Source organism: Propithecus coquereli, unplaced genomic scaffold (genome assembly GCF_000956105.1).
Source record: "Propithecus coquereli isolate 6110/MARCELLA unplaced genomic scaffold, Pcoq_1.0 Scaffold706, whole genome shotgun sequence".
In the NCBI taxonomy this organism is placed as follows: Eukaryota; Metazoa; Chordata; class Mammalia; order Primates; family Indriidae; genus Propithecus; species Propithecus coquereli.
Genome location: NW_012153130.1, coordinates 172,909 through 199,650, shown reverse-complemented (window position 1 = coordinate 199,650; position 26,742 = coordinate 172,909). Strand labels below are relative to the sequence as shown.

Below are 26,742 nucleotides of genomic sequence, written 5' to 3'. Positions count from 1 at the left end.
GCAGCCCGGCGCCACCAGGTCTCCCCGTCACCAGAGACCCCACCCGAGGCCCCATGCCCTTCCAGCGCCCGACCCCATCATCCCTCGCCCCTAATCCAGCCCGAGCCCACGCCCTCCGCTAGGAAAACACCGACCTGGCCACACACTCTTCAGGTGTCCCCGCCCCGCCCGGCGGACACTCACCCACAGCAGCTGCTTCCGGAGCCCGCGGATGGCCCTGGCGTTGGCCTGGGACTGGGAGACGCACACGGTCAGGACGAGGCTTGGGGGAGGAGGGGTTCACGGTCAGGCTCCCCTGGGAGCACAGGTGCCGCCTCCGACTTCCTCTCCCCACCCAGTCTCTTCCGTCTGGCACCGCCTCATCTGAAGACAGGGCCCTCCCCTCTCCTCCAGCAGGGCCCACCAGTAGCTCAGCTGCGGGTTCTGAGGCCTCTTCACCAGACCCTGTGCTCCTCCCACGGTCGTGCAATGCCCACGACATCCCAGAAGGTGGCCCAGAAAGTGCCTGCTTTGCAGGTGAGGCACCTGGGGACCCAGGCCCTGGGCGCCTGCTTCTCTGGGCTCTCCGCCTGGCTCCTGGATCCCATGAGACTGGCTGGGGGTGCCCAGGTCTCCACCACCCCCATGGGAGGAAGAACCCCGCTCCCAGGTGCCCCCTCCTGTGGCCCCTAGAGGCACCTGAGCGTGAGGAGGAGAGGAAAGCTGAAGGCGTGGGAACTGAGGTAGTGGAGGGCACGCTGGCCAGGGGGCGGGAGCCGGAGGGCCACCAGCTCTGGGACCACCTGCCAGGGGGCCGAGTAGTTGGTGAAGAGGCCGCAGTCCCAGGAGGAGTGGATGCTGGAGAGGGATGGCCAAGGGGGGCTGGTGTCAGAGCGCGGGGCAAGGAGCTGCCCTCCCCCCAGCCTCCCGGTGGTGCCTCCCCACCCCCTCCCTCACCTGGTGACCACATAGCCCAGGGGCACCACTGCCAGGAGCAGGCCCAGGAGCAGCACCAGCTGGAAGAAGAAGGTGGAGCTGGAGGCCCGGAAGAGGCGCCGAGACGCCCTGGAGTTCCTCAGGAGGGTGTACTGGGGGCAGGCAGAGCACGCAGGAGTCAGCAGTTGGCAGGCCCCAGGGGTCCGAGCCCAGGGCAGGGGGTGCAGAGCAGAGGCAGCCCAGCTCGGCCTGGCCCCAGGACACACTCAGGGCGCCCACCCAGCTGTGAGCCGGCACCTTCTTGATGTAGAAGGTGAGGAAGATGAAGATGCTGTTCAGCAAGGGCAGCAGGGGGCAGTAGAAGAGGCCCATCCAGGTGACTGTCTGCGCCGCCACGATGTCCAGCACGTTCTTGGGGACCAGGAACTCCTCCCGGTCCAGCCAGGTCCAGAAGCGACCCGAGAACCGCTCCACCAGCAGCCTGGGGGGAGGGAGGGTAGGCTCAGGTACCCACTGTGGGGGACGTGTGGGCTGCATTGGTCATGGCCATGGACCATGTCTTGCTCACACGGACATCCACGTGTGGACCTGGCTCACCCTTGGCTGTGGCCACCGGCCATCCCCAACATGCCCACGCCACCCCCTTGCTCCGTGTCCCCGCTCAGCTCACCTCCGAGGCAGGCTGACCAGGAAGGCGAAGGCCACGGTGAGGAGGAAGTTGAAGGTGCTCAGCTTGTACAGTTCCTGCCCCACAGAGTTCTCCCAGCACTGGGTGCAGAGGGAGGGGACCCGTCAGCCCCCGGGTCCCCAGCCTTCCCTCCCTCACCCATCCTCACGGGGGCAGGGGTTCTCTGTGGCATAGGAGCCTTGCTTGGAGGTGGGTATGATTGCTAAGTTAAAACCAGGCCTGGAGAACAGGATTAGAGCAGGGAACCCCCCACAGCCAGGGCTGTCACACTGCACAACGCAGTCTGGGGCAGTGGCGTCCCCTGGAGGTGTGCTGCTGTATGGGCATCTCTGCTCACAGCTTCTCTCAAAGGTGAGACCCCGAAGAAGGGGTGACAGGGAGAGACTATAGGGGCAGGGACAAGGCTCTGCACGGTTTGAGATGGGACTTTACGGAGGATGGGAGGGACAGGCCCTGCCAGGCTGCCAGCCACCTGGTAGTCACAGGCGTTGTAGCCGTAGGGCTCACAGCTGGTCTTGTTTCTGCCGATACACAGCACCGTCTGACCCAGCGAGAAGGAGAACATCCCCAGGCTGGCCAACTTCAGCACCACGCACCTGGGGGCGGGGGCTGTGTCAGGGGGCGGGGCCCAGGCCCAGGCCCAGGGGCACCGGCTCCACCCAGGCTCCAGTGTAGCTGATGTCTGAGTGGGATCCTGTCCTGTCCTGGGCCAGCCCCTCTGAATCCAGAGCCCAGCCTCCTTCCAACCTGCTCCGTCAGCAGCAATGTTTGCCAAAGCGCCTTCTCAGAACCCGTGTCTCCAGATGATTCACGGGAAAAGGGTCCTGCTTTTACATTAGTTTGGGAAACACTGCCCAGTCTTCCCTCTGCATTTGGCGTGGAGATTCATACATGACAAGCCTGCAGTAGAGAAACCTGTGGACCTTTCAGGGTCCTTATTGCAGACGAGATTCCTTTCTTCGACCGCCTGTTAACGTCCTCGCCCGCTGACACTATCTCGCATATCATGACCATGTGCCTTGCACGCTTACTGCACGAAGCCTAACCGGACCAAATGGGTATGACTGCCTGCGCCAGGACCACTGCGTGCACGTTCTCTGTAAGGGTGGCCCTTCCCAGTGCTGCCTGGGGCTGGTATGATGGCTAAGTTGAAACCCAGGCACTCATACCACGTGAGTGGCTGGGAGCAGTGGTCCTGTTGAGGGAGGCTGGGGGGAGGGGTGGGTGGGAGCTTATTCTTTTATCTTTCATCCTTTTGAGCAGTTTGAATTTTTTACCACGTGCATGTGTTATAACCTGTTCAAAAATAAAGTTGCAAAGCAAACCAAACACAGCTGACATTGGAGGAAGCGGAGGGGAAAGGAGGCAGGGCCAGTGTGGGGAGAGGATGGAGGGAGGAGAGGGAAGCCAGCTGGAGCTCGGGGGCTGCACGTGAGCTGCTGGGTGGGTTGGAGAGGGGCTGGGGGTCCAGACAGGACCTACGTGTTGAGATGGAGAATGGGAGAGCCTGGGGGTGGGGGAGAGCTTGCATTGGAAACCGCACCCAGCAGCATGGTGAGCTTGACCTTGGCTGGGCACTTCACCCGTGTGAATCTCAGTTTTCTCATCAGTCAAATGGGGATGAGGATGGTCTGGACTTCACAGGTCACGTGCGGGTTGTCAAGGTAAGGGTGTAAAACCCCCAGGGCATGGAAGCTGCGCATGTCCCATGTTGCCTGTTTTCCTGTGTTCCAAGCCAGTTCCCAACACCCCCTGGCAAAACGGTCGTTTGTCAGTGCTTGGTTCAGACTAGTGGCTTTCTTCAGAGTAGGAGACTGAAAAGCTTTGGACCCGGGCCCTGAGGTCATGTGCTGTGGACGCGCCCATCTGCCTTCCCTTTGGTGCAACAGTGAACAAGAAGAGCCTCCCAGCTGGGGACCACTGGGGGACCCAGGCCACAGCCAAGACAGAGCAGCAGGGCCAGACTCCTCTCGTGTCCCCCAGAGGTGGCACTCACCAGATAAGGATGAGGTTGACCTCGGTGTTAGGAGAATAATTCTCCAGCTGGACCAAGAACACGAACAACAGGGGACCCAGAAAGTTGACCAGGGCGATGACGCCAGGGGGCAGGTACTGGAGCAGCACAAACAGGGACTCCTGCGGGAAGCAGCAGGTCAGGGCAGCCCACGGCTAGAGGCCCCCGCAGCTCCCCCTCCCCTGCAGCCCCCTAAAGTGCAGTTCTGGTGCGGGCCCAGGGTCTGGAAGCCACAGATTATTCCCAGCGGCAGCGTGGCAGTCCGCGGATGCCCACAGCGGAGCCGGTCTGACCTGACCACGACCTTGTCATGACTGCTTTAACTGCTCCGAGCCTTGGTTTCCTCATCTGTAAAGTGGGATCATCCCGCCTCCCCCCACAGTTCTGGCACCTCCTTGTTGTCCTGAGAGTACTTGGTGGCCCAGAAGATGGCACTGATGGCCCCAACCACCAGGAGCCCAATGAGGATGTTGACCCGCAGGTAGCTGAGCAGGTGGCAGGCCCTCTGGGCTGGGGACTGCTGCTGCACCAGCTGGAAGCGATGGCTCTCCTCCAGCTCCATCTGCAGGCGTGGGAGGGGAAGGGCGCTGTGAAACTTGCTCACACTCGCCCACTCATTCACATGCACTCGTACTGTCACACCTACTCAGCCATGCGTGCACACACACCCCGCACACTCTCACGCCGAAACGCTCAACTCTCACTCACCTTGAACTCGTTGCTGATCGCATGCTTCTTGATGGTGGCCGCTTCCTGCACCTGGATGCAGAAGTCCCAGGAGGAGAAGACCTTGGAGCTGAGAGGCACCCTGTAGTCCCCATCCAGGAGTGGCTTCTGCGGCAGCCCCTTCACCATCCTGGGGGGTGGGAGACCAGGGGCTGCTGGGGGAGGGGCACCTCGACCCTACAGCTGCGGCCTTGGCTGGGCTCTGGGTCTGGGGTGGGAAGGCTCCCTCAGCCCCGGGTGCAGGCCTTGGGGGCACAGGGTGGTGGCCCTGCCCCTCAGGTCAGCAGCCGGGGACTGCAGCTGGAGCTCGGGCTGGGGAACACCCATGAGCCTGCTGAGCAGGGCCGGGGCCTTCCTGCCAACTGGGGGGCAACCCTGCCAGGAAGGCGTGATCAGAGATGGTGCCTTGGGCAGGAGTGACGGCACAGCTCTGCTCTCACCGCCGCAGGGTCCCGCAGAAGCAGAGGAGCAGGCAGGCCAGTGGGCTGAGGAGGTAGGCCAGGCGGATGCTGTACGCCGAGCTGCTCTCGGGCCCCACCCGGTAGGCGCCATAGAAGAGATAGGTGTTGCTGAAGGCCTGGGGACGTCGACAGAGACGACTGAGCCTGTGTCGAGGGTCAGGCTCTGTCCTAAGTGCTCTCTATCTATGCGTGAGCTCATTAGCCTCCTACAATCACCCCATCAGGTAGGGAGTACCCCCGTTTTACAAGGGCTCACAGAGGTTACACACCTTTGAGAAATGGAGCCAGGACTTGAACCTACGAGCCACATCGGTAACCACTCGATGGCGTCCAGGGATGGGGAGGGTGCTTGTCCCAGAGGCCTGGACACTTCCCCGGCTTGTCGCTTGCACCCCCAGCCCGGCCGGGCTCTGAGGGCTGTAGGCACCTGACCGTGAGCCTGTGCTGTCTGGTGGCCTCTCCCTTTCTTTAACCCCATCGCTAGCCCTGCCAGCCTGTCTCTGTAAAACTCTCCCCCTAGAGCCACATGCCCTTGGAGGGTCCTCTTAGACTGGAGTCCCCTGAAGCCAGTTCCCTGGGTCTTCCGGGCCCCCTGGACCATAGCCAGGAGAGACCTCACTCACCCTGCCAGTTAAAACATTCCAAAGTTGATTGTGGAACTTCGGGACACCAGTCTGGGGCTGGTGGCTGCTGGGGCACTGGAGGGCTGTTGAGGAGGGGGAGGGTCCCCAAAGCATAGGTGAGGCTCTGCTCTTACCACTCCATAGCCCCCAACCCTGGGGAGGCCTGGACCAGCCCACGGTGGTGCAGGTGGGCTCTGGGGAACCATTCCCTGCCTGGGCACTCACTCAAGTTCATGGCGGGGCCTGGGTCAGGGGGGTGGAGCCAGGCCAGGGGCAGCAGCACGAAGCCGGCCGTGACCAGCACCGTCAGCAGGTTGAGCAGCAGCAGGAAGCGAAGGAAGGTGAAGTAGGACTGGATTCCAGTGCCAAAGAGGCCTGGGGGGAGAAGAGCAGGGTGGGTCGGGGGCAGACCGTCCGAGGGCTGACCCGCCAAGCAGGGTAAGAGTGCCCAGCCTTGCTTGGACCTGCACACGTCCAGCAGGACCTCTGACAGCCACCAGGGAGTGCTGTCATCTGCTGGGTTTGTCCTGGCTGTCTGGGAAAGGGGGCGTGTGAGGATGGAGGGGCTGGTTGGTGGGGGTGGACCAGGGCAATGGCAGTGGGGATGATGCCTTACTCCCTTTTCCAAACTGGACATTGACACTCCAGGGAGGGCGAGGGGGAGTGGGGTTGGCGCTCGGGTCCTACCCCCGATCTCGTAGAGAGACCCCTCCCAGAGCCCACAGCCCCGGGCCAGCCGCTGTGCTGCCTCCCCCAGGCGCCGTCCTGCCATCTGCCGCCTGCGCTGCCACGACTGCCAGCATGAAGTCTTCACCCCCTCGGGCTCCCGCAGCTGCCTGGGGTAGGAGTGGTGATGGGGGCACCCCAGAGTCACCCACCCTGCCCACCCGGGCCAGGCTGATGGCGCGCGGGCTGGGGGATCTTCCCACAGCGCAGGATTCGCACCCCCATCCCACGGGTGCACCCTCGCGGCGCGCCCCCGCCCCCAACCCCGCGGCCAGCCCGGGCGGGTGGCACCCACCGGATGAAGCGCTTGTCGGCCATGGCGTAGGGCAGCGTGCGCACGGCCGCGCGGGAGGCGCACAGCCGCTCCATCTCGGACTCCCACAGCCCCTCCGCGGCCGGCTCAAGTTCCGGCCCCCCGGGGCCCTGTCCCGACTGCACCGACCACTGCCGCAGCATCTCGGCGGCCGGGGGTTGAGGCTGGGGGCTCCGGGCTGCGACTCCAGCTCCCAGGAGGGACGTGGGACGCCAGGTGGGGGAGCCTCAAGGTCTTGGCTTTGGCATGCCCAGAAATGAAGATAGAGAATCCTGTGGGGTCGGGGTCTGGGCTCAGTCCCGCTCCAGCTTTCAGAGCGACACATGGCCAGGGGCCTCCGTCACCCCATCTGCCAAATGGGGCGAAAGTACCAAAGGGCTGGGAAAGACGGACCGGACCGTAACTGACAGAGCCAAGGCCTGCTCCATCCCACCCCTACCTGCCACCTGCGGCGCAGGCCTTCCGGGTCACCTCAGGAGAGAATTGTCCTCTGCACCTGCCACTTCGCTCTTCCGGAAGAAGCTCCTGTCTCAAGCCTTGACGGCTCCTAGGATCCGCATCCTGCAGCGCCCGGCTTCGGAGGTGCAGGGACCCCTCTGCCTGTCTTCTCGCAGTCCAGCCCCAGGCCTGGGTCTGCTCAGGGTTCCCCCAGGAGCCCACATGAGGGGGCGTGGCGACAGCCCCAGCCCTGGGAATAGGACCGGGGGACCCCACTGCTGCCCTCGCAGCGGCTCTAACACACCCCCTCGCCCTCCGCCTCCTCCCCCTACTCTGCATCCGGCTCACCTGGGGACCAAGGGACCAAGTCCCCGGAGGAGCCCCCTCCTCCGAGGGCTCCCGCCACGCCAGGTGGGGCTGTGAGGGAGCCGGGGGACGGGTCACGTGACAGGAACCCCGGCTCCCTCCGCTATCTGCTCCCCGTCCCTGACCTCTCTCCTCCCCCCTCCCCGTTTCCTCTGCTCTAACTGAGGCGGAGCCGGCATTTCCTGCGCGCTGGGCGGGGGTCGGGCCCTTCCCTCCGCGCCGGGTCTTGCCGGCCTGTGGAGGCCGCACCGTGGAGGTCCCGCGCCCCAAGCCGAGACTGGCTCCTGTGCGCTCGCCCGGGACCGCCCCGTTCCGGCCGCGGGCCGCGGGGTGCAGGGACCGGGTCCCTATCTGCCTGCCGCAGGTCGCCCTGGAGGTCGCGATAGGACACAACGTGGGCCCCATGGCACCGGGCTGCTGGGCTTCCAGGAGATCTTGGCCTTACTGCTGAGCTTCGTGCCTCCGTCACTGGCACCGCCATTATGCCATGGCCGCGGCCTAGTGCCCGGCCATAGTAAGCGCTCAGCAGTCGGTTCCATTCACGTCCCTCCCGGGCGAGGTTTGAGAGTCATCTTGGCCAACTCCCTGTCCTCGGATCTCCTGGGAGGCCCCAGTCCTGCCCTTCCTCCTTGCTCCCTCTCTGCTTCCTGCAGGGCCTGGCCACCTCAGGTCTGAATGCTCCCCGGGCTTTTCTGCCTCCTGCGGGCCTCCCTCCTGGACTCCATAGCCTCCCCTCTGTGCCAGGCCCCAAGCTGGGTGCTGGTGCCAGGGAGGCACGCAGTGGGCTGGAGGAGGTGGTGGTGGGGAGAGATCCACAAATGTACACATCAATATGAAGTGGCAAGTGCTCCTCTGAGGCTTAATCTAGGAAGGCTCCCTAGAGGAGGTGGCCTTCAAGTTGGGCCAGGGGTCATGCAAGTTCAGTGTGGGTGTGCAGGGAGGGGAAGCAGTGGGAGGAGAGGCAGGGCTGGGCAGAACCCAAGGTAGCCCACCTGAAGACCCCACTGACTGCTGCAAAAGGCTCCAGCCTCAGCACTGCCCTTGTCCAGCTGTAAGTCCCTTCCTGCGTCCTTGCTTTTGCCCAGGCTGCTCCGGCCAGGAATGCCCCTCCCCCTCCAGATGGGCTTGGGGGCCTCTCTCAAAGCCAGGTTCCTCCATAGAGTTCCCAGAAGGCCCACGAGTCACGCCCGCCCCTGCAGGATGATGAACCTCTCAGCCTCAGTTTCCTCATCTGTGAAATAGGAATATCATGCCTACCTTCCTGGCTCGTGGGGATAACAGAAAACAGCACTGGGCACAGCAGCTGGGGACATTCACAGCGTCAGTGCATGCTCCTTCCCCCTGCGCCCCACCTAGCACTCAGGAGTGTGCCAGAACTCTTGCTGGATAGGCAACAGGAACCACGCCCAGCCCAGATGGAGCAGGGGAGACACCCTCCACGGTGGGGGTAGGGGGGAGGCTTGCTGAGGAAGGGGGAAGGGGAGGAAGGGGAAGGGGGTTACCCAATCTCCTGTCAAAAGGCTCTGTGTTACTGGGGCCCCAGGCATCTTATTTGGACAATCTGTAGCCATGGGAAGCTGATGGGTCTGGAATTAGTGTCCCCTTGTGAACTTGGGAAACTGAGCCGCATAAGAATTGGGGACTTCAATCAGAGATTGAACAGAACCGGGCACTCCGCCGCCCTCACCCTGCTGACACCGCGGGTGGAGTGCGAGGAGGGGTCGGAAGTTGGCGGGAAGGGCAGGTAGCGGCAGGGCGCGCAGAGCAGGGCGCGGGCCCGCGGGCGGGAGCCAGGTCACGTGACTGCCGAGGCCCGCCGAGTGGGCCGGGCCATGAGGTCTGTCCCAGTGGCCCCCAGGGAAACTTTGTCAACTCTCCCGCTGACCCTGCGGGCCCCTCCCTCGGGTGGTGCAGCCAAGGCGCGGCTCCCGGCGGCCCTTGCGGGGCACAGGTGAGCCATCCAAGGGCTCGGCCCCTCCTAGCCGGCGCCTCCCAGGTGAGCGGCCGTGCCCCGGGTTCGGGGTCCCGGCTGGGCCGCAGCCGCGGGGGTGGGGACGACGCTCAGGTCCTGCCAGCCCCTGCTGGTTCTCCCCTGCGGCGGTAGCTCCACCCCCTCCGAATTCCTTTCGGCCATCGGGACCGCTTGGCGGCCGAGCTCTCCTGGGTGTCCCTGGGGTTTGGCTCTCTGGCTTGGACCCCGGCTGGGCGCGGGAGGGGCGGCGGGGGCGGGGGCGCGGGCAGTGCAGCCCCAGGCCACCCGGCCGAGCCCCGCGCACCGGGGAGGGCGGTGGTGTGACCCCGGCCGGGTCGCGCGGGCCGGTACCACTGGCCGCGAGGGGCGGGGACCTGGGTGAGTAGCCAGCGGGGGTCGAGGGGCTCCGGCGGTGCTGCGGTCCCTGGGCTCCCAGGCCAGGTTGCGACTCTTCCTGGGCAGCGGCTGCTCGCGGAGGACTCGTTGCTGCCTGGGGTGGGGGTTCCAGGAAAGGCCCCACCCTGCCCCTCCCCACCTGGCTCAGGAATCGTGCGCCCGGAAACTCCACCAGACCTGCCCCGGCCTGGGGGCAGGGTGCCGGCGCGCTGTGTCTCCGCGGGGCTGAAGTCCCCGCTGCCCAGGCGAGCCCCCACCGCCAGGGCTGGCAGCCGGGTCCCAGCCCCGCAGCCTCCTCGCGCCCCTCGTGCAGGAGAGGTGGTGGAGAGGTGCGTGGGGAGCCTGTGGGCCTAGGCTCGGCACGGAGCTTCGGAGGAAGGAGTCGGCTCCGGGGCCTGGATGGGGCACCCTTGGCCCCACCTCCGCAACTTTAAGGGCTCAGGCTGAGCGGGGGTCCAGGCTGGATTTCCGGGGCTGAGCTCCCGCGGGAGCGGGGAGGGGTTGGGTCGTCGGGGGGTGGGGGGGGAGTTCGGACTGTGCATCCCGACAGTCTGGCACCGTGTCCTGCAGCTCTGTCTGGGCCCCACCGGTCTTGCCCACGCCCTTGAGCTGAGCCAACTTTCCTGAATTCCGAGTTCCCGGAGGGGCGGGGGGTGAGGCTGGGGAGGCCTGGAGGGCAGGGCCGGCGATGCCCAGGCCAGCAGGGCCCTGCCGGAGTCAGCCTGTTGTTCCCACCCCACTCCCACGGGGTGAACAGACCCGAGGCTGCAGCCCGAGACAAGGCCCCTCTGGTTCTGATTGTGTCAGCGACTGTTGGTGATGGTGACGGCAGAGCTGGGACAAAGGGCCTGTTTAAGGCCCGGCCCCCTCCCTGCAGCTGGTGATGGGATGTGGGGGCGTCAGTCTCCTGAGAACAGGAGGACCTTGGAGCCCCCGCGGGGTGACCTGGAGTGACCCTTTGGGTTTGTGTGTGATGTAGCTGGGAGGCCGCCCTGTTTGCTGCTTCCTCCTGGGCTGGGGAGTGAGGCCCAGCGCTGGCTTCCTGCTGGAGGAAGTGTTTTAGGTCACAGGGCGGGCACAGGGAAGGCCCCCCCGAGCTGACCTTTCTCTTCAAGGGGGAGGTGTCTCTGGGCCAGAACCCTGGGAATGGAGGGCAGGGAGGGGCTGTGTCCACAGGTACCCTGACCCTTCCCCATTTCCCAAGGACTGGCGACATCCAGGAAGCAGATGGGGAACTGCAACCCCCTTCTTTCCTGCCTCCTTCCCCCTCCAGCCTGGGCAGTGGAAGGGGCTGTCCCCTGAGTCCATTCTGGCCTGAGGCTTATTTGGGGCCACTCACCTGACTACATGTGCAGCTGTGGCTGGGGCAGGACGGGGGCTCAGCAGCCTGGGCTGTGAGTGGCACCTCCCACAGTCCCCAGGGGAGTGGGCGGTTTGGACCTGTGCAGGGCATTGAAGGCTGACTTGGGCTCAACGCTCCCTGTCTCGTCAGATGTGCAGCGGGAGGCCCTGGAGTCGGTGCCCAGGTTCTGAGCTGCCCTAGGTCTGCAGGCTGGCTGGGTGTGGACTGCAGACATGGCCCAACCGCTGGACTTTGTCCTCGATGTCCCGGAGACCCCAGGGGACCAGGGGTAAGCACTCTGGGTCTGGGGGCTGGTGGGCTGGGGTGTATCATGGCCTGGTGGGAGGAGCCGGGTGGCTGGAGCCTGACGCCCTTACCCCCCTGCAGCCAGGAGCCCAGCCCCTACGATGAGAGCGAAGTGCACGATTCCTTCCACCAGCTCATCCAAGAGCAGAGTCGGTGGGTGGCTGAGGAGGGGCTGGAGCTGCAGCAGAGGGAGCCGGGGGACCCAGGTAAGCCTGCGGCCTGGATGCCAGGACGGTGTGGACAGGGACTTGGGCTTCCCAACCTCTCAGGACAGCCCTCCCAGCAGTCTGCGGGCCTGGGGTGGGGGTAGGGTGGCAGAGACTGCCAGCCAAGGGCACCTCCAGGACCTCTGGCCAAGTCTTTCTTACTTGGTAGGCAGAGGCCACGAGACCCTCCTGGGGCCCGAAGGTGCCCCCGTCCACAGCATGGCCACACTGCGCATCTTGGCCAGTATGCCTAGTCGCACGATTGGTGAGTGGGACCCTCTGTCGGCCCTTGGCCCCGGCGTTGACCCCAGCCTGTGGGCTGGGCCGGGGTTTCAGCCCTGTGGGCTCCTGGCCCACCCCGTCTGCTGCCTGGAGGCCCTGCACAGCCCCATGCAGCCCTCGCTGGGCTCTAAAAATGACTTGGGATAAAAATAGGTTCTTGGGAGCCCAGCGGCGCCCATGGTCTCTGATACAGGGATTTTCCTGGGTCCTGGGAAGGGGTGAGGGATGGCGAGGCCTGGTGCAAGGGCCATCCCGGGGTGGGGGAGGGAGGTCCAGCCCGGCCGGCCCAGCCCTGCCCAGCTGCTTCCATAGGCCGCAGCCGTGGCGCCATCATCTCCCAGTACTACAACCGCACGGTGAGGCTGCGGCGCAGGAGCGGCCGGCCCCTGCTTGGGGACGTGGTGACACGCTCAGCCCGACCCAGCCTCCGCCTCTACGACCTAGAGCTGGATCCCATGGCCCAGGAGGAGGAGGGTGAGTGGGCCTGCGCGGCCCAGAGTCAGACGCCAGCCTGCTGCAGGGAGGGCCCGGGGGTGGCAGAGCCAGGAACACCCCTCCCCTGAGGCTGCCTGAAGGCCTCCCTCTGTCGGGACCTTCGGGGGCAGGGAAGTAGGGGGCTTTCAGGCACAGAGGGCCCGCCCCACGGCAGGCAGGCATTCAGTGCACTCCACAAATGTCCTTTGAGCATGTGGAGGGTTGTGGCCGCGGGCCAGTCTTTGGGGATGCGACAGTGGAAAACCGGCCTTCTACTCTGGGGCGGCTAACTGTATGCCCTGAGAGACAGATGTGGACCAAAGAAATGGATAAGCGGATGGGTAAAGCTCAGAGAAGAGAGAAGCTCTGTGCAGAAACCAGCCCAATCTAGAGGGATCCAGAGAGGCTTCCTGGAGGAGGTGGCGCTAGAGCAGAGAGGGCGTGTGCAAAGGTGCTGAGGCCAGTGTGGAGGGACTGGAGAGCGGGGACCATTCTCGCAGGCTGGTCCTCAACCAGCTGAGGAGCTTGGGGAGGTCCCTGACACGTCCCTTCTGCCTGGTCCCTTTGGGCTCTGCCTTCCCAGGCCTTGAGCACTTTCCAGGGGCCCTGCCCCCAGCTGGCGGGCCATGGAGCAGGGCAGGGTGCTGTGGGCTGGGGGTCAGGGCGGATGTTCCTGTTTCACCGTTTACTCTGCAATCCGGGCCAGGTGTCATTTCCTAACTGTAAAATTGGGGTTAGAGTGGCACCTACCTCCCAGCTGGTCTCGAAGGCGCGCCGAGGCCTGTAGCCACCCTTCCAGGCCCACGTTGTGGTGGTGACCCGTTAGAGGAGGCAAGAACTCCTCTGGGTCCTGGAACTTAATGTTGAGGTCCCAGGGGCCCTGGCTGGGCCTCCAGAGAGAAAAGGGGTGGGGGTGGGGACAGCCCAGCGTGGGGGCAGGGACCACCCACCCGGGCCAGCCCGCCCTCCTCCACTCACCCCTTGAGGGCGAGCATTGCTGGGGAGTAGGGGGCATATGCTGGGGCCTTGGTGGGGGAGGGAGGGGACCTGCTGGGCTCCAGGGGGCGGGTGGGAGAGTGAGGGTGGCCAGGCTAGCGGGCAGTCGGGAGCGAGCTTCGTGACAGGCCTGGGACGCCCTGACGGCTGGACCGGGTTCTGGCTTCAACTGGATGGGCAGAGGGGAGCCACTCGGGCTCTGGCCGGGCCTGGTGGGAGGGTGGCCAGAGGCCCATGTTGGGAGGGTGCCTCGGGGCAGACAGGCTTGTCCAGGGTCCCGGCCGCGGCAGGAGGGAGGCTGCTGCGGATGGTCAGGGCCTCCTCGTTCCTCTCTGCAGAGAAGCGAAACCTCCTGGTGAAGGAGCTTCAGGGCCTGTCGGCCGCCCAGCGCGACCACATGCTCCGGGGGATGCCCTTGAGCCTGGGGGAGAAACGCGGCCTTCGGTGAGTGCCCACCCGCTCGTGCGGCCCTGAGACCCACGTCCTTAGCTGGATTGGGTGGTCAGACACTGGGTCCTGAGCCTGTGGGTGGGTGGTCCCCGGAGGCAGTCAAGCCCCTCCTCAGTCCAGGCACCTGTGGCTGCCTCTGTCCCCAGAGAGAAGAGCCAGACCCCGCACGGGAAGCGGAGGGGCCAGCCTGGCCGTGGCGGGCTCTTCTCCTGCTGCAGCCGGCTCCGATACGCCTGCGTGCTGGTAGGGGCTCGCGTGCTGGTAGGGGCTCCTGTGCTGGGCTGGTGGGCGGGGCGGCCACCTTTTCTCCTGCCGCTGTCCTGCTCGCGGGGTCTCCTGCCTGGCTCTGGGCCTGGCAATGGCCAGTCATGGGTCCTGTCCTCCCTCGGCTGGATGCCTGGGGCCTGGGCGTGGGGCAGGGGAGCTCCCCCTCCGGCCTGGCCCTCAGGGCCTCCTGCTGCTGTCCCCACAGGCCTTGCACAGCCTGGGGCTGGCGCTGCTCTCAGGCTTGCACGCCCTGACGCCCTGGCGCTACGCCCTGAAGCGCATCGGGGGCCAGTTCGGATCCAGTGTGCTCTCCTACTTCCTCTTCCTCAAGACCCTGGTGGCCTTCAATGCCCTGCTGCTGCTGCCGCTGCTGGCCTTTGTGGTGGGCGTGCAGGCTGCCTTCCCACCGGACCCGGGTCCCGGCCCCCGCCCCACCTGCACGGGCCTGGAGTTCCTCACGGGCGCGGTGAGGGAGCCCGCACGAGCCAGGACATCTGGGCCAGGCAGGGGCGCCTGTCTTCTGCTGCCGCCTCGGCACTGTCTCCCCGTCTTGTCCCAGCTTTCCTGTGGACCCTATCCCTGTCCCCACCCCATGTTGTGACTCTGGGTGGCCACAGACAGCTGCCCACCTCCCCTCTCAGCTGCTCCTTGGTGTCCACTGTGTCCCGGTTCCCGTGGGGCTGGGGAAGCCCGGGATCGCTGTGGCCTTTGGCCCATCAGTTTCCTTGCTGCCCCCACCTGGGCCCTTCCCCAGGGCTGGCCTCCCTCTGCCTCTTGAGGCCTGAAGATGGGTCAGGGGCGGGGAGTTGGGGGAGTCCCTAACTCAGGCAGGTGTCCCCCACAGGGCTGCTTCACCCACACCGTCATGTACTACGGCTACTACAGCAATGCCACGCTGAACCAGCCATGTGGCCAGCCCCTGGAGGGTGGCCAGTGCAGACCCAGGGCAGGCGGCCTGCCCTACAATATGCCCCTGGCCTACCTCTTCACTGTGGGGGTGGCCTTCTTCATCACCTGCATCACCCTGGTGTACAGGTAATGGTCCTCGACCTTATGAAGCCGGCTTTGGGCACCATTGATCTATCCATCCATCCATTCTTTGACCCATACATTGATCCTTCTTTCCTTCCTTCATTTCCTTCCTTCCTTTTATCCATCTATGCACCCACCTGCCTACCCATACACCTATCCATCCACTCACCCTCATCCATCCATACACCTATCCATCCACTCATCCGCTCATCCATCCACTCATCCACTCATCCATCCATACACCTATCCGTCCACTCATCCGCCCATCCATCCACTCACCTATCCATCCATCCATACACCTATCCATCCACTCATCCACCCATCCGTCCACTCACCCACTCATCCATCCATACACCTATCCGTCCACTCATCCACCTATCCGTCCACTCACCCACTCATCCATCCATACACCTATCCGTCCACTCATCCGCCCATCCGTCCACTCACCCACTCATCCACCCATCCGTCCACTCACCCACTCATCCATCCATACACCTATCCGTCCACTCATCCGCCCATCCGTCCACTCACCCACTCATCCATCCATACACCTATCCGTCCACTCATCCGCCCATCCGTCCACTCACCCACTCATCCATCCATACACTCATCCATGTATTCATGCACTCATCTACCCATCCATCCATCCATTCATCCACCCACCCCCGCATCCCACACGTGTTCCCTGTGCTCAGCTCAGGGCAGGAAGGTAGATTGAGCATGGTGCCTGCCCTAGAGAAGCTTACTGTTCCTGGAAGAAGATAGATCAGTGAATGGGCTGGGACAATCCAGGAGCCCTAGAGGTGTTTGCCCAAGTGTTAGAGGAACACTGGGCAAGGAGTCAGGCTGGCATCCCAGGGGAGGTGGCACTTGCTGCTATATGGGGAGGTTAAGTAAGAATAGGCAGGAAAGAAACAGGGAGGGGTCTTTTGGTCATTGTGATGGGTGGGGCAAAGGCCCTGCGGTGAGCCCAGAGTCTTCTGTACCTTGTCTTGGTGGGGGTCAACCCTGCCCCCTCTCCTAGACACGCGTGGCTGGTGGGCACTCTTGGACAGGGCTGGTCTGGAGTGGCTGGCAGTCTACACCAGGAGGCTGGACCAGTGGTGGGGCACATCCTGCTCTTGAGGGCTCCTGAGTGGGTGAGGGGTTTCAGCCACAGGGTGTCCCATCTGCCTTCTCCCACTGGCCTCTGTGCCCCTCGTCCAGCCCCCACCTGTCTCTGCTCCCCAGCATGGCCCACGCTTTCGGGGAGAGCTACCGGGTGGGCAGCACCTCTGGCGTCCACGCCATCACCGTCTTCTGCTCCTGGGACTACAAGGTGACTCAGAAGCGGGCCTCGCGCCTCCAGCATGACAACATCCGCACCCGGCTGAAGGTGAGCACCTGGGGGGAACCTGGGGCTGTGCCATCTGTCCCCCAACCCCGGCCCTGGAACCCCACACCGGTGGTCCCCAGACCAAATGGCCAGACTGTGGTCCCAAGGGAGGGCTGTCTGTGAGCTGACCTCGGGGCACTGGGGGTCTTCTGCTAACAGGGTCAAGGTGGGCCCTAATTTTCCTTCCTGCACACGCCCCTCACTTAGGGGCTGCCTCTGTTGTCTGCTGCCGGGTGCCAGCACCCACAGCCCCATGAACACCCAGGAGCTGGTGTCACAGAAAACCGCACCTGATGGGTTCCGGGGGGCATATGTGCTTGGGCTGGGGACCCTGGAGTCAAAGCCCCAGCCGGGGAGCTCGGCCTGCTGGCAGGGCCTCTCTGGGGGCCAGCAGGGCCTGCCCTGAGGCCGGGGCTCTGGCGGGCACACGCTCCTGGCGGTGCTAGCTCAGTTGATGGCCACGGGAGCCCAGTGGCTAAGGACTGTTATCTTCCCTGTGCTACAATGAGGAAACTGAGGCACAGAGGTTACGTCCCTTGTCAGAGGTCACGCACGGGGCCAGGAGGCAGCAGAGCCTGACCTTGTGGAAGGTCCTCTGCCTTCCTGGAGTTTCCTATTGTGTGGACTCAGCTATGGCGCAGCTCACGGCCCGCTCCACTGTCCTTGGGGAGCTTGCATTGGGGGCAGGTGCCTTCCATGCCTGGGGGTCTCCTGGTCACTAGGGGCCCCCACATCCACAGGGAACGGGGCAAGGACATCCGGCAGGGCAGCTCTGGAGGCTTCCTGGGACGGGGCTGGGGAGGCAGGCGGGGTCCTGTGTCCTCCTGTGCCTGCAGGGAGGGCCCGGAGCAGGCGGGAGGGGCAGGCAGGCAGGGCTGTCGGGCAGCTGATCCTTGACCCTCGTTCCCCTCAAGCCTGCTGGTGTGTCTGCGAGTGCCCTGGAGCAGGTGACAAGAACACACTGTCCCCCACAGGAGCTGCTGGCCGAGTGGCAGCTGCGGCAGAGTACCCGGAGCCTGTGCGGGAGGCTGCAGCAGGCGGCTGTGCTGGGGCTTGTGTGGCTGCTGTGTCTGGGGACCGTGTCGGGCTGCGCCGCGGCCGTGCACGCCTTCTCAGAGTTCGTGATCCAGGTGCGGGCAGCGAGGGCCTGGCCTTTGCGACTCTGGGCACCTGTCCCGGGGGTGGCAGACCCCGTTCCCACTCCACCCTGGCCACAGGGGTCCCAAGAGCCCACCCACCATGCTGGCGCCACCTCCTGGTCCCTCCTTTGACTCACTCCTCATCCTGTCTCCCGCCCTCCCCCATTTTCTGTCTTTTCCGTTTCTCTGTTCTTTTCCACCAATTGTGCCCCCCAACTTCCGTGTGGGAGGCGAGGGGTGGGCCAGGTAAGGGCGGGGGGGTGCTGTCTGCCAGGTCTGCCCCTCCTCTGCCCCCTCTCCCAGGAGCCCCTACCCCATCGAGGGGCACCGTGGCGACCCTCCCCTCCTCTGCTGCCCTGGCAGGGCCCGGTGGCTGCTGGCCAGGAGGTGGCGCTGCTGGCGCTGCCCGTGGTGGTCTGCCTCCTCAACCTGGGGGCCCCCTACCTGTACCGCGGCCTGGCCGCCCTGGAGCCGCAGGACTCCCCGGTGCTGGAGGTGTACGTGGCCATCTGCAGGTGTGCGGCCGGGCGGGCGGGCCCTGGAGTGTGTCTCCTGTCCCCCGGGGACCCTCCTCAGCCTCCGTTCCCTGCCCTGTGCAGGAACCTCGTCCTCAAGATGGTCATCCTGGGGGTGCTTTGCTACCACTGGCTGGGCCGCAGGGTGGGCGCCCTGCAGGACCAGTGCTGGGAGGACTTCGTGGGCCAGGAGCTGTACCGCTTCGTGGTGCTGGACTTCCTCTTCACGCTGCTGGACACGCTCTTTGGGGAGCTGGCGTGGCGGTGAGTGCCGGGCCTGGCTGCCACGCTCCGGGCAGCCGGGGCTCCCCCACCCTGGCTGGGAGGGGACAGGGTGGCTTATGAGGTTCCCAGGCCTGACCTCCGCGTCGGGGCCTGCGCCTGCGCCCACGACGGCTCTCTGGTAGAAGGTCGCTAGATCGAGAACGCCGGTGAGCCAGGACCTCATGGGCTTTTAGACTGGAAAGGAAAACGGGGTGGAGACGAAGGAAGGGGCAGCAGGGAGAGGCGAGGGGGAGGGGCATGTTCAGAATGTTCCGGTAGCCCGCGTGGGTTCCAGCACTTCAGATGTTTTTTATTCCTTCTTTTTGTGTTTTCTTCAAGAATAGATGAATTTATCCAAGCTCATTCTTATTTGTAAGAACCAAAGAAAATTAAAAAACTCAATAGAAAAATAAATTTAAAAAGAATATATGAATTCAATAGTAATAAAAAAACAAGATTTAAGAATTCAGTAAACTGGTTTTCTTTTTTGAGACAGTCTCTCTCTGTCACCCCTTGCTGGAGTGCAGTGGTGTCATCATGGCTCACTGCAGCCTCCAACTCCTGGGCTCAAGTGATCCTCCTGCCTCAGCCTCCTGAGTAGCTGGGACTACAGGCATGCGCCACCATGCCTGGCTAATTTTTTCTACATATTTTTAGTTATCCAGCTAATTTCTTTTTATTTTTAGTAGAGACGGGGTCTCGCTCTTGCTCAGGCTGGTCTTGAACTCCTGAGCTCAAGTGATCCTCCCGCCTCGGCCTCCCAGAGTGCTGGGATCACAGGTGCGAGCCACCGCGCCCGGCCTAAAAATTCAGTGAAATGTTTGACGCTGGTTCTGCATGTTTGGAGCCGGCGTGTCTGAACCCACCGAGAAACGCTCCTGAGAGGCAGCAGCCGCTGCAGCGAACCCCTTGGGGTGGGGACCAGCATGTGAAGAGACATTTGCTGGGCACCCTAAGGGAAGGGTCAGGATGTCACCTCGGTGTGCGGGTGTCCCCAGGCCCGGGGCACTTTGCAGGGGTGGGGAGCGGGGTCGGTTTCCCCAGGCAGGCCCTCTGGTCTGACCGTCAGGGCTCTCTGCCCAGGGTTATCTCTGAGAAGAAGACGAAGACGAGGCGGAAGCCTGAGTTTGACATTGCCCGGAATGTTCTGGAGCTGATTTATGGGCAGACTCTGACCTGGTGAGGCTCCCCCACTCGCCTCCTGCCTGGCTCCTGAAGGAGGGCCGAGCCCCTTGGTTGGTGCCCCTTTGCCCCTGGGGACCCTGCACCTGCCTCCTCCCGGCGCCACAGCAAGGCCAGCCTGGGACTCTGGAGTGGCGTGGCCGGGCCCTGTCTGCAGCCACTCCTGCTTGCCCTCCCCGTGGTCTCGGGGACGGGAGGACACAGAGGCAGCCTGTCCCAACCCTGCCCTGGGGAGCCACGCAGGGTCGCGCCCCAGCCTCTGGAGTGCAGCCCCCTCCCTCCGCAGGCTGGGCGTCCTCTTCTCGCCCCTCCTCCCCGCCGTGCAGATCGTGAAGCTGCTGCTCCTCTTCCAGGTCAAGAAGGTAACGTGGGCTGGGCGGGCGGCTGGGCCTGGCGGGGCGGCCCCAGCCACTGGGCAAGACTTGGCTGTGAAGACCTGGGACTTTGGAGCCCTCTGCCTCCGAGTGGCCTGCGGCCGGCATCCCGGGGCTGCGCTGGGGTCTGTCCCTCGGCCCGCGGAACCGGCTGGGCCCTCCCCTGTCTCTGGCAGGCTGGGCAGCAGCCGCTGGGTTCACAGGCCGTGACCAGGTGCCTGTGCACTGGGCCGGGGCTTAGGGCCAGGTGCTGTGAGTCGTGAGCCTCAGGCCTTCCTGGCCCCTGGGAAGTGACCTTGGCCCTCTGTCCTCAGCCGGGGGGTGCTCAGTGGCTGAGAACCAGGGACCTTGGTTCTGGCCTGGCTCTGGGCAGCTCCTCTCCCTGCTGGGGCTGCATGTCCCCGCTGTGCCGTGGGGACTGTTCTAGTGGGGACCGAGGGAGCATGCTGAGCAAGGGCCAGATGCAGAGCCCGGCACGGCCGCGACTCAGTCCGCGCAGCTGTCGGGTTGGCCCTTTCCCACGCCAGTGGCCCGGGGAAGCCACCCCCGTGTGGCTCGGTCTGCCCTGTGAACCGCCAGGCACCGTAGGGTGAGGGGGTCTCAGCTTGGGCCCCGCCAGGCCTGGGGGTGTGGGGGGTGCTGGGCAGTGGCAGAGCGCAGCCTTTGTCCCCCAGACGAGCCTCCTGGCCAACTGCCAGGCGCCGCGCAGGCCCTGGCTGTCCTCGCACATGAGCACTGTCTTCCTCTCGCTGCTGTGCTTCCCGTCCTTCCTGGGCGCCGCCGTCTTCCTCTGCTACGCCGTCTGGCAGTGAGTCCGGCCGTGCGGCGGGTGGGGGAGCCCGGGGTGCGAGGCTGGGATTGGGGCTGGGGCGGAGAGGCTGGGAGGAGCTGGGGGCCGTCGCCCAGGCTGAGGAGTCCGCTCACCCTCGTCCCCAGGGTGAAGCCCTCGAGCATGTGTGGCCCCTTCCGGAGCCTGGACACCATGTACAGGGCGGGCACGGCCTGGGTGCGCCACCTGGAGGCGGCAGGGCCCCGGCTGTCCTGGCTGCCCTGGGTGCACCGGCACCTGGTGGAAAACACCTTCTTCATCTTCCTGCTGTCGGCCCTGCTGCTGTGAGTCCAGGTCCGGGGGTCCTGGGGGTCCCCGCTGCTCCTGCCTTGGCCGACGGCCCGTCTCCCGCAGGGCTGTGATCTACTTCAACATCCAGGTGGTGAGGGGCCAGCGCAAGGTCATCTGCCTGCTCAAGGAGCAGATCAGCCACGTGAGTGCCCGCCTGCCCCTTCTGGGGACACACCTGGGCAACGCCTCCTCCGCTCACCTGCTGGCCCGTCCCCAGCCCCCACACGCTCTCTCTGGCCTCGGCTGTTGAAAGGGTTGTTTGCCAAACGAGTGGCACGGATCGGATCCGCAGTGCGCTTTGCAGCCAGTGAAGCACAGACGTGAGGCGGCCCCAGCCCGGCTCCTGATCTGCGGCCGGGGGACGGGTTTCCAGCCCCAGGCAGTGGCCCCGATGGGTGCAGACAGTGTCCGTGAGGACTTCTGAGATGTTAGCAATGGCTTTTGGCTTCCAGGGGACCCATGCTGGCACATGGATGCTGTTTACTGCTCTCATTTTACAAACAGGCGAAGTGAGGTTGAAAGGGGGTCAGGCCTTAAAACATTTTTTTTTGTTTGTTTGTTTTTTGGAGACAGAGTCTCGCTCTGTTGCTCAGGCTAGAGTGCTGTGGCGTCAGCTTAGCTCACAGCAACCTCAAACTCCTGGGCTCAAGTGATCCTACTGCCTCAGCCTCCCGAGTAGCTGGGACTACAGGTGTGTGCCACCATGCCTGGCTAATTTTTTCTATATACTTTTAGTTGTCCAGCTAATTTCTTTCTATTTTTTTAGTAGAGTCGGGGTCTTGCTCTTGCTCAGGCTGGTCTCGAACTCCTGAGCTCAAACGATCCTCCTGCCTCGGCCTCCCAGAGTGCTAGGATTACAGGCGTGAGCTACCACGCCCGGCCCCACATTTTTATTTTTTAATTTTTGTTTTTCTTTCATTTTTTTTTTTTTTTTTTGAGATGTGGCCTTGCTATATTGCCCAGGCTGGGCTCAAACTCACAATCCTCCTGCCTCAGCCTCCCACCCGAGTAGCTGGGACTGCAGGTGTGCACCACCATGCCTGGCAAGACAATTTTATTAAGAAAACAAAATAACACGTTTTATGAGACCCCATGGTTTGTCACAGGACTGAGCTGCAGGCGGGGCAGTACTCAGGTGCACCCCCTCATCTCTGGGGCAGCCCTGTTCCCCGCCCTGAGGAGCACCTGCTTGTCCCCCAGGTGGCCCAAGTTGGAGCAAGGGCTCCAGCAGCTGGTCCTGAGCGGGACGTGCTCGCAGGGACAGCTCCCACTTTGCCCGGGCTACAACGCTGCAGCAGACGCTGTCCCGTTGTCTGCCCTTCCTGTAGCCCGATCCGTGAATCTCGGTGGGCTCCCAGGGTGCGGAGTTCGAAGCTGGTGTCTCGGCGGAGGTGGTCTCCTGGCCATAGCTATCAGAAGTGGGTTTTTGGCTCAATGACTCCTGCCCTACTGTGTGGCACTTCAGAACCCAGGGGTGCTGGGTGGGGCCGGGGTGGGGGGTGCAGAGGAGCCTCAGGGGCAGAATCCTGGCTCCACTCGCCGTTTCTGTGGGATCGGAAGGACCGTTCCCGAGGTGGGCGCTGGCTGTGGTGTGCGCCCAGGGCCAGCCCCTGCTGTAGTCTGAGTCTTTGGGGCCAGTGGTCTGAGCTTCCCCGGGGGCTGGGCAGGGCAGCTGAGCTCAAGGGCACACCCTCCAAACACAACAGAAATAGCTCGGGGGTGTTGCTTAAGGGCCCCGGGGGCCCCCTTGCAGGTGTTCTAAGTGTGCTCCTGGGTGGAGCTGCGTTACCAGGTGCCAGAACCACTGTGCTGGGCTCCAGGCCGATCTGAGCAGAGATGGTGGCTGCTGTCCGTTTGGTGTTTATCTGCACTAGGTCCCCTGCTAAATGCTTCATAAACTTGTCATTTTTCATTGTCCAAAGAGCCCTGGGTTGGCCCGGCATGGTGGCTCATGCCTGTAATCCTAGCACTCTGGGAGGCTGAGGCAGGAGGATCGCTTGAGCCCAGGAGTTCGAGGTTGCTGTGAGCTAGGCTGATGCCACGACACTGTAGCCTGGGCAACAGAGTGAGACTCTAAAAAAAAAAAAACAAAAAAAACAAAGAGCCCTGGTCAGCCCAGTACTGACCCCAAAGCTGTGCATGTCCTAAGACAGGAACCTGGCAACCTGCCATGTTATGTGGTCAGGGGATGAAGGTTGCAGGTGGAATTACAGTTGCTAATCAGCTGACCTTGAGATGGGAGATTATGCTAGATTATCTGGGTGGCCCAGTGTAATCTCCGGGTTCTTATGGGTGAAAAAGGGAGGCAGGAAGGTCAGGTCAGATGAGGCCGCGTGAGAGACTCGGCCGGCCGTTGCAGGCTTTGAAGCGGAGGAAGGGGCGGAGAGCCACGGAATGGGGCAGCCTCTAGACGTTGGCAGAGGGCTCGTCCCCTAGACCCGAACCAGCTCTGCTGACACCGTGATTATAGCACAGTGGGCCTCAGTTTGGACTTCTCATCTCCAGAACTGGAAGATGATAAATTTGTATTGTCTTAAGCTATAAAATTTGTGGTAATTTGATACAACAGCAACAGGAAATATAAGCCCCGTGAATTGCATTATTATCTCCCTTTTACAGATGCTGACACTGAGGTCAGAGTGCAGGTAATTTGTCCAAGGTGGAGTTAGTAGGTGGCCAGGTTTAAGTCGAGTCAGGCTGGCTCCGGGCCCTCACTGTGCAGCTGATCACATTTCCTTCTTCACCTTAGCCACTGGGAAGCTTAGATCCACACAAATGCCCACTCCTGGCTCTTGGTTTTTCCTTAACCTTGTTTTGGTGCCTCTTTTACCTCTTTTAGCTTTTTGCTTCTTGTGATGTCAAATGTGCCTCATAAGTCCCCCCAAATGCGTCCTGGAAGAGGGGGGCTCTGGATGGACCCATGGATGGTGGACAACTCTGTTCTCTTCCCCTTGTGTTCTGGTCTTTCTAGGAGGGGGAGGACAAAATCTTCTTAATCAACAAGCTTCATTCCATCTACGAGAAGAAGGAGAGGAAGGAGGGGGAGGAGAGGAGCAGGTGAGGGGCCACTCTGAGCCCTGAGCCGGGGGGGAGAGGGCCGGGCTGGACGGCGTCTCTGGGACATCCGCCCTCCTCCCAGCGGGGGCAGCCACGCGGCGGAGTCGCTGAGGCCCTTCCCTGTGGTTCCTCCTCAGGTGTGCGGGGCGCTCGGGGAAGGAGGAGAGTTAAGTTTGGTGAGGGAGGAAATGGAAATGCAAGACCTGCCCTCAGCGCCCTGTGCCACCCCCGTAAGTCGCTTGGTGCCAGCCTGGCGGGGCCTCCTCCCTGTGGGATCAGTGCCTGTTACCGGGGCAGACGTCTGGTGCCTGCGGTTAGACCTAGGGAAAGGAGATGGCCGGGACGCAGAGGCTTGTGAAGTTCAAAAGCACTCTTGTCGCGGGAGGGGCCGTTGAGGCAGGCCATCTTTGCAGGGACCTGACAACAGGAGGGCGGGTGGTGTGACAGCCCCCGGCCGCGGGGTGGCCCGACCCATGAACAGGTGCACACACACTCATGCGCACCCAGAGGCCTGTTTCTTTCCCTTTCTTGGTCCCCCGGCCTGGGGGGCAGGCTGAGGCTGGCCCCTCGGGGAGCTCCTGGGCTAGACCCTGCCCTGGCTGCAGAGCAGCCTGCAGGCCTGAGGCTGCGGCCACCAGGCCTCCTGCAGAGCAGCTGTCTGTGTGCGCCTTCCGCGTTCGGGAGCCTCTCAGAGCAAAACTCAACAGAACAAATACCCTGGGCCCCGAGCTAGCCCAAGGGGGACCCCAAGGTCAGGCACGAGGCCTCACCCTCTGGGCCTCAGGAGACTCTGCAGGGCCCTGCCTCAGTTTCCCCCTATGGAGGAGGGATCAGTGCTCCCAGGCCCCACTGCTGGGGTGCACGAAGCGCCCCTTGGCCCCCTGCCTGTGACGGTGCATCGGCGGCCGCTGGGCTACGCTGTGTGAAATTGCTGGAACCCGACCACATTTGACCCCGGAAGAGGCAATCTCATGAGGTCCAGCACCCCCACGTTAAATACCTCAGAGGTGGGTCCTTGCGGTGTCTCCCAGCCTTTGCCCGGCCTGCCCTGGAGCTCTCTAGACTCTTCTTTGGAAGCTGTTGGGCGTCGGCCTGTCCCTCGCTGGCCCGGCCACACTGAGGTTGGCTCTGCCCAGCCTGGTCGGTGGGGCCCCTTGCTGACGTCCCTTCTGGAAGGGCTGGTAGCACCCAGGAGGCTGCGACCCCCTTGCCCTGCTCGCAGAAGAAGGGGACACCTGGTGGGACAGCAAGAGGTTCAGCAGGCTCACTCAGCGCCCTGGGTCACCCTCTGCCCCACGGCACAGACTCCAACATGAGACCACGCTGGCTCCTCAGTGACCTTGCCAGGACACCAGGATGACGAAGTGACTCCGCTTCCCCTTTGGAAAGCGGGGGCAAGCGGAGCTCGGGCACCCCCCGTGACCCTGCCCTGCCCTGACTCTATTTATTCTGATTAAATGGGTTTTGCAAAGTGGGCTTGTCCCTTGGGACTCTGCTCGTGACTTGGGCCTGCCCTGATGTGCGCAGGTGCTGGCAGGTGCTGTGTCCACATTCTTCCTCCTGTCGCCTGGGGCCACCTCCTGGGCTTCATTGCGGGGAGCTCAGCTGGGCCAGGGCGCCCTCTGCTGGCCAAGCCCCAGCTGGCAGGGGCAGGAACCCTGCGCACCACCCGTGGACACTGCCCTTGGTCTGCCTGACCCGTGCCCGGAGGGGCTTCCATTGCATGGAAGGGGGGCACAGGCTGTGTCCAGAGCAGTAAGTCAACCAGCGGGTGATGCCTTAGCGGTTATTGCGGCAAGAGGAGGGAGGCAAAATTAGGGTGCAACACTGGGGATGGGACGATGACATTTTCGTTGCAGATGAGCTGTCGGGGGTAGGCGGGTAGGGAGGAGTATCTCCAAGGCAAAGGGGCAGCCAGTGCCCAGGCCCTGAGGCAGACAGGCCTGGGAGGGGCGGGTTCCCTGCTGGCTGGCTTGGAGGGTGGTGACCCTGGGTCCAGCCAGCCAGGCTGAGTTTGAGGAGCCCGTGGGATGGCCTGGGGCTGTGGGGAGTGGGCACGGGGAAGGGGGAACTAGTCAGTTGCTCACAGCCCACGTCTGATGTCTGCAGAGGCTGGGCTCAGGGCTGGGGAATGACCCTGGGTGGGGAAACAGGGTCAAAGTGGAGATGGGCCAGCACTCAGCATTCTAGAGTGGAATTTGGAAAAGAGTCACACTCAGAGTGGGGATGGCCCTGGCCACTAGCAGACCCCCAAGCTGGGCCCATTCTTACCCAATACTGTCCCTTCCCAAGGACAGTCCCAATGAGATGCTCCTGTGCTCTGCAGACACCTAGGGGCAGATGCCAGCGGCTGACGTGGCCCCTGAGGCTCACCTGGCATAAACTCACTTGTGTGGGTCCCCTGCAGTGCCCGACAGGTCAGATTTCCCCAGCTTGTGTGGCCAGTCCAAGCCAGGTGTTGCTTGGGGACCTCTGCAAGTAGCCTGCATTGATCCTGGGTGGCGAATTGTGGCTGCATTTCTGGGCACGAGTGCTGCTGGGTGAGACTGGGTGGGCAGGCCGTGCAGTGCATGGCTGAGCTGGGGTCTCTGGGCCAAATCCATCCAGACACTATCCTCTAAACCTGCGGCAGCCCCCGCCCGCTGGCCACACAGTAGGAGGCAGGTGAACCCCCACCTGCACCAACAGCTGCTCCCCATTGCTCGCATCACCGCCGAGCCCCA

General features: G+C 63.5%; 2 protein-coding genes across 5 annotated transcripts in view; one reads left to right on the top strand and one right to left on the bottom strand.

The window, feature by feature from the left end:
• TMC8 (transmembrane channel-like 8) overlaps positions 1-7,276 on the bottom strand; it is an 8,089-nt gene extending 813 nt beyond the window's left edge. Inside the window, exons 1-16 of one of the 3 annotated variants that reach the window (XM_012661319.1) lie at positions 7,253-7,276; positions 6,906-7,099; positions 6,449-6,738; positions 6,115-6,263; positions 5,653-5,802; positions 5,428-5,510; positions 4,784-4,920; positions 4,326-4,473; positions 4,009-4,179; positions 3,600-3,739; positions 2,076-2,199; positions 1,586-1,683; positions 1,213-1,396; positions 937-1,067; positions 679-837; positions 184-262 (exon numbers count right to left, since the gene is read on the bottom strand). In XM_012661319.1, the coding sequence (XP_012516773.1) occupies positions 184-262; positions 679-837; positions 937-1,067; positions 1,213-1,396; positions 1,586-1,683; positions 2,076-2,199; positions 3,600-3,739; positions 4,009-4,179; positions 4,326-4,473; positions 4,784-4,920; positions 5,428-5,510; positions 5,653-5,802; positions 6,115-6,263; positions 6,449-6,609 (1,914 nt within the window). In that variant the 5' untranslated portion in view covers positions 6,610-6,738; positions 6,906-7,099; positions 7,253-7,276. Of the gene's footprint in view, positions 1-183; positions 263-678; positions 838-936; positions 1,068-1,212; positions 1,397-1,585; positions 1,684-2,075; positions 2,200-3,599; positions 3,740-4,008; positions 4,180-4,325; positions 4,474-4,783; positions 4,921-5,427; positions 5,511-5,652; positions 5,803-6,114; positions 6,264-6,448; positions 7,134-7,252 lie in introns of those variants that run through there. The other 2 variants (XM_012661321.1, XM_012661318.1) reach the window with 2 other exon arrangements.
• Positions 7,277-9,218: 1,942 nt separating this feature from the next.
• On the top strand, positions 9,219-25,484 carry TMC6 (transmembrane channel-like 6). Of its 2 annotated transcripts, none has more exons than XM_012661345.1 (20): positions 9,219-9,266; positions 11,131-11,269; positions 11,368-11,492; positions 11,662-11,757; positions 12,087-12,248; positions 13,583-13,688; positions 13,841-13,937; positions 14,167-14,427; positions 14,806-14,996; positions 16,224-16,368; positions 17,343-17,498; positions 17,871-18,022; positions 18,107-18,286; positions 19,370-19,465; positions 19,755-19,830; positions 20,517-20,650; positions 20,779-20,955; positions 21,026-21,104; positions 23,934-24,019; positions 24,157-25,484. In XM_012661345.1, the coding sequence occupies exons 2-20, from the start codon at positions 11,214-11,216 to the stop codon at positions 24,188-24,190; spliced, it is 2,409 nt and encodes an 802-aa protein (XP_012516799.1). In that variant the 5' UTR covers positions 9,219-9,266; positions 11,131-11,213; the 3' UTR covers positions 24,191-25,484. The 2 variants fall into 2 exon arrangements, with proteins under 2 accessions (XP_012516799.1, XP_012516798.1); XM_012661344.1 differs by lacking the exon at positions 9,219-9,266 and adding an exon at positions 10,811-11,032.
• The last annotated feature ends 1,258 nt before the right edge of the window (positions 25,485-26,742 follow it).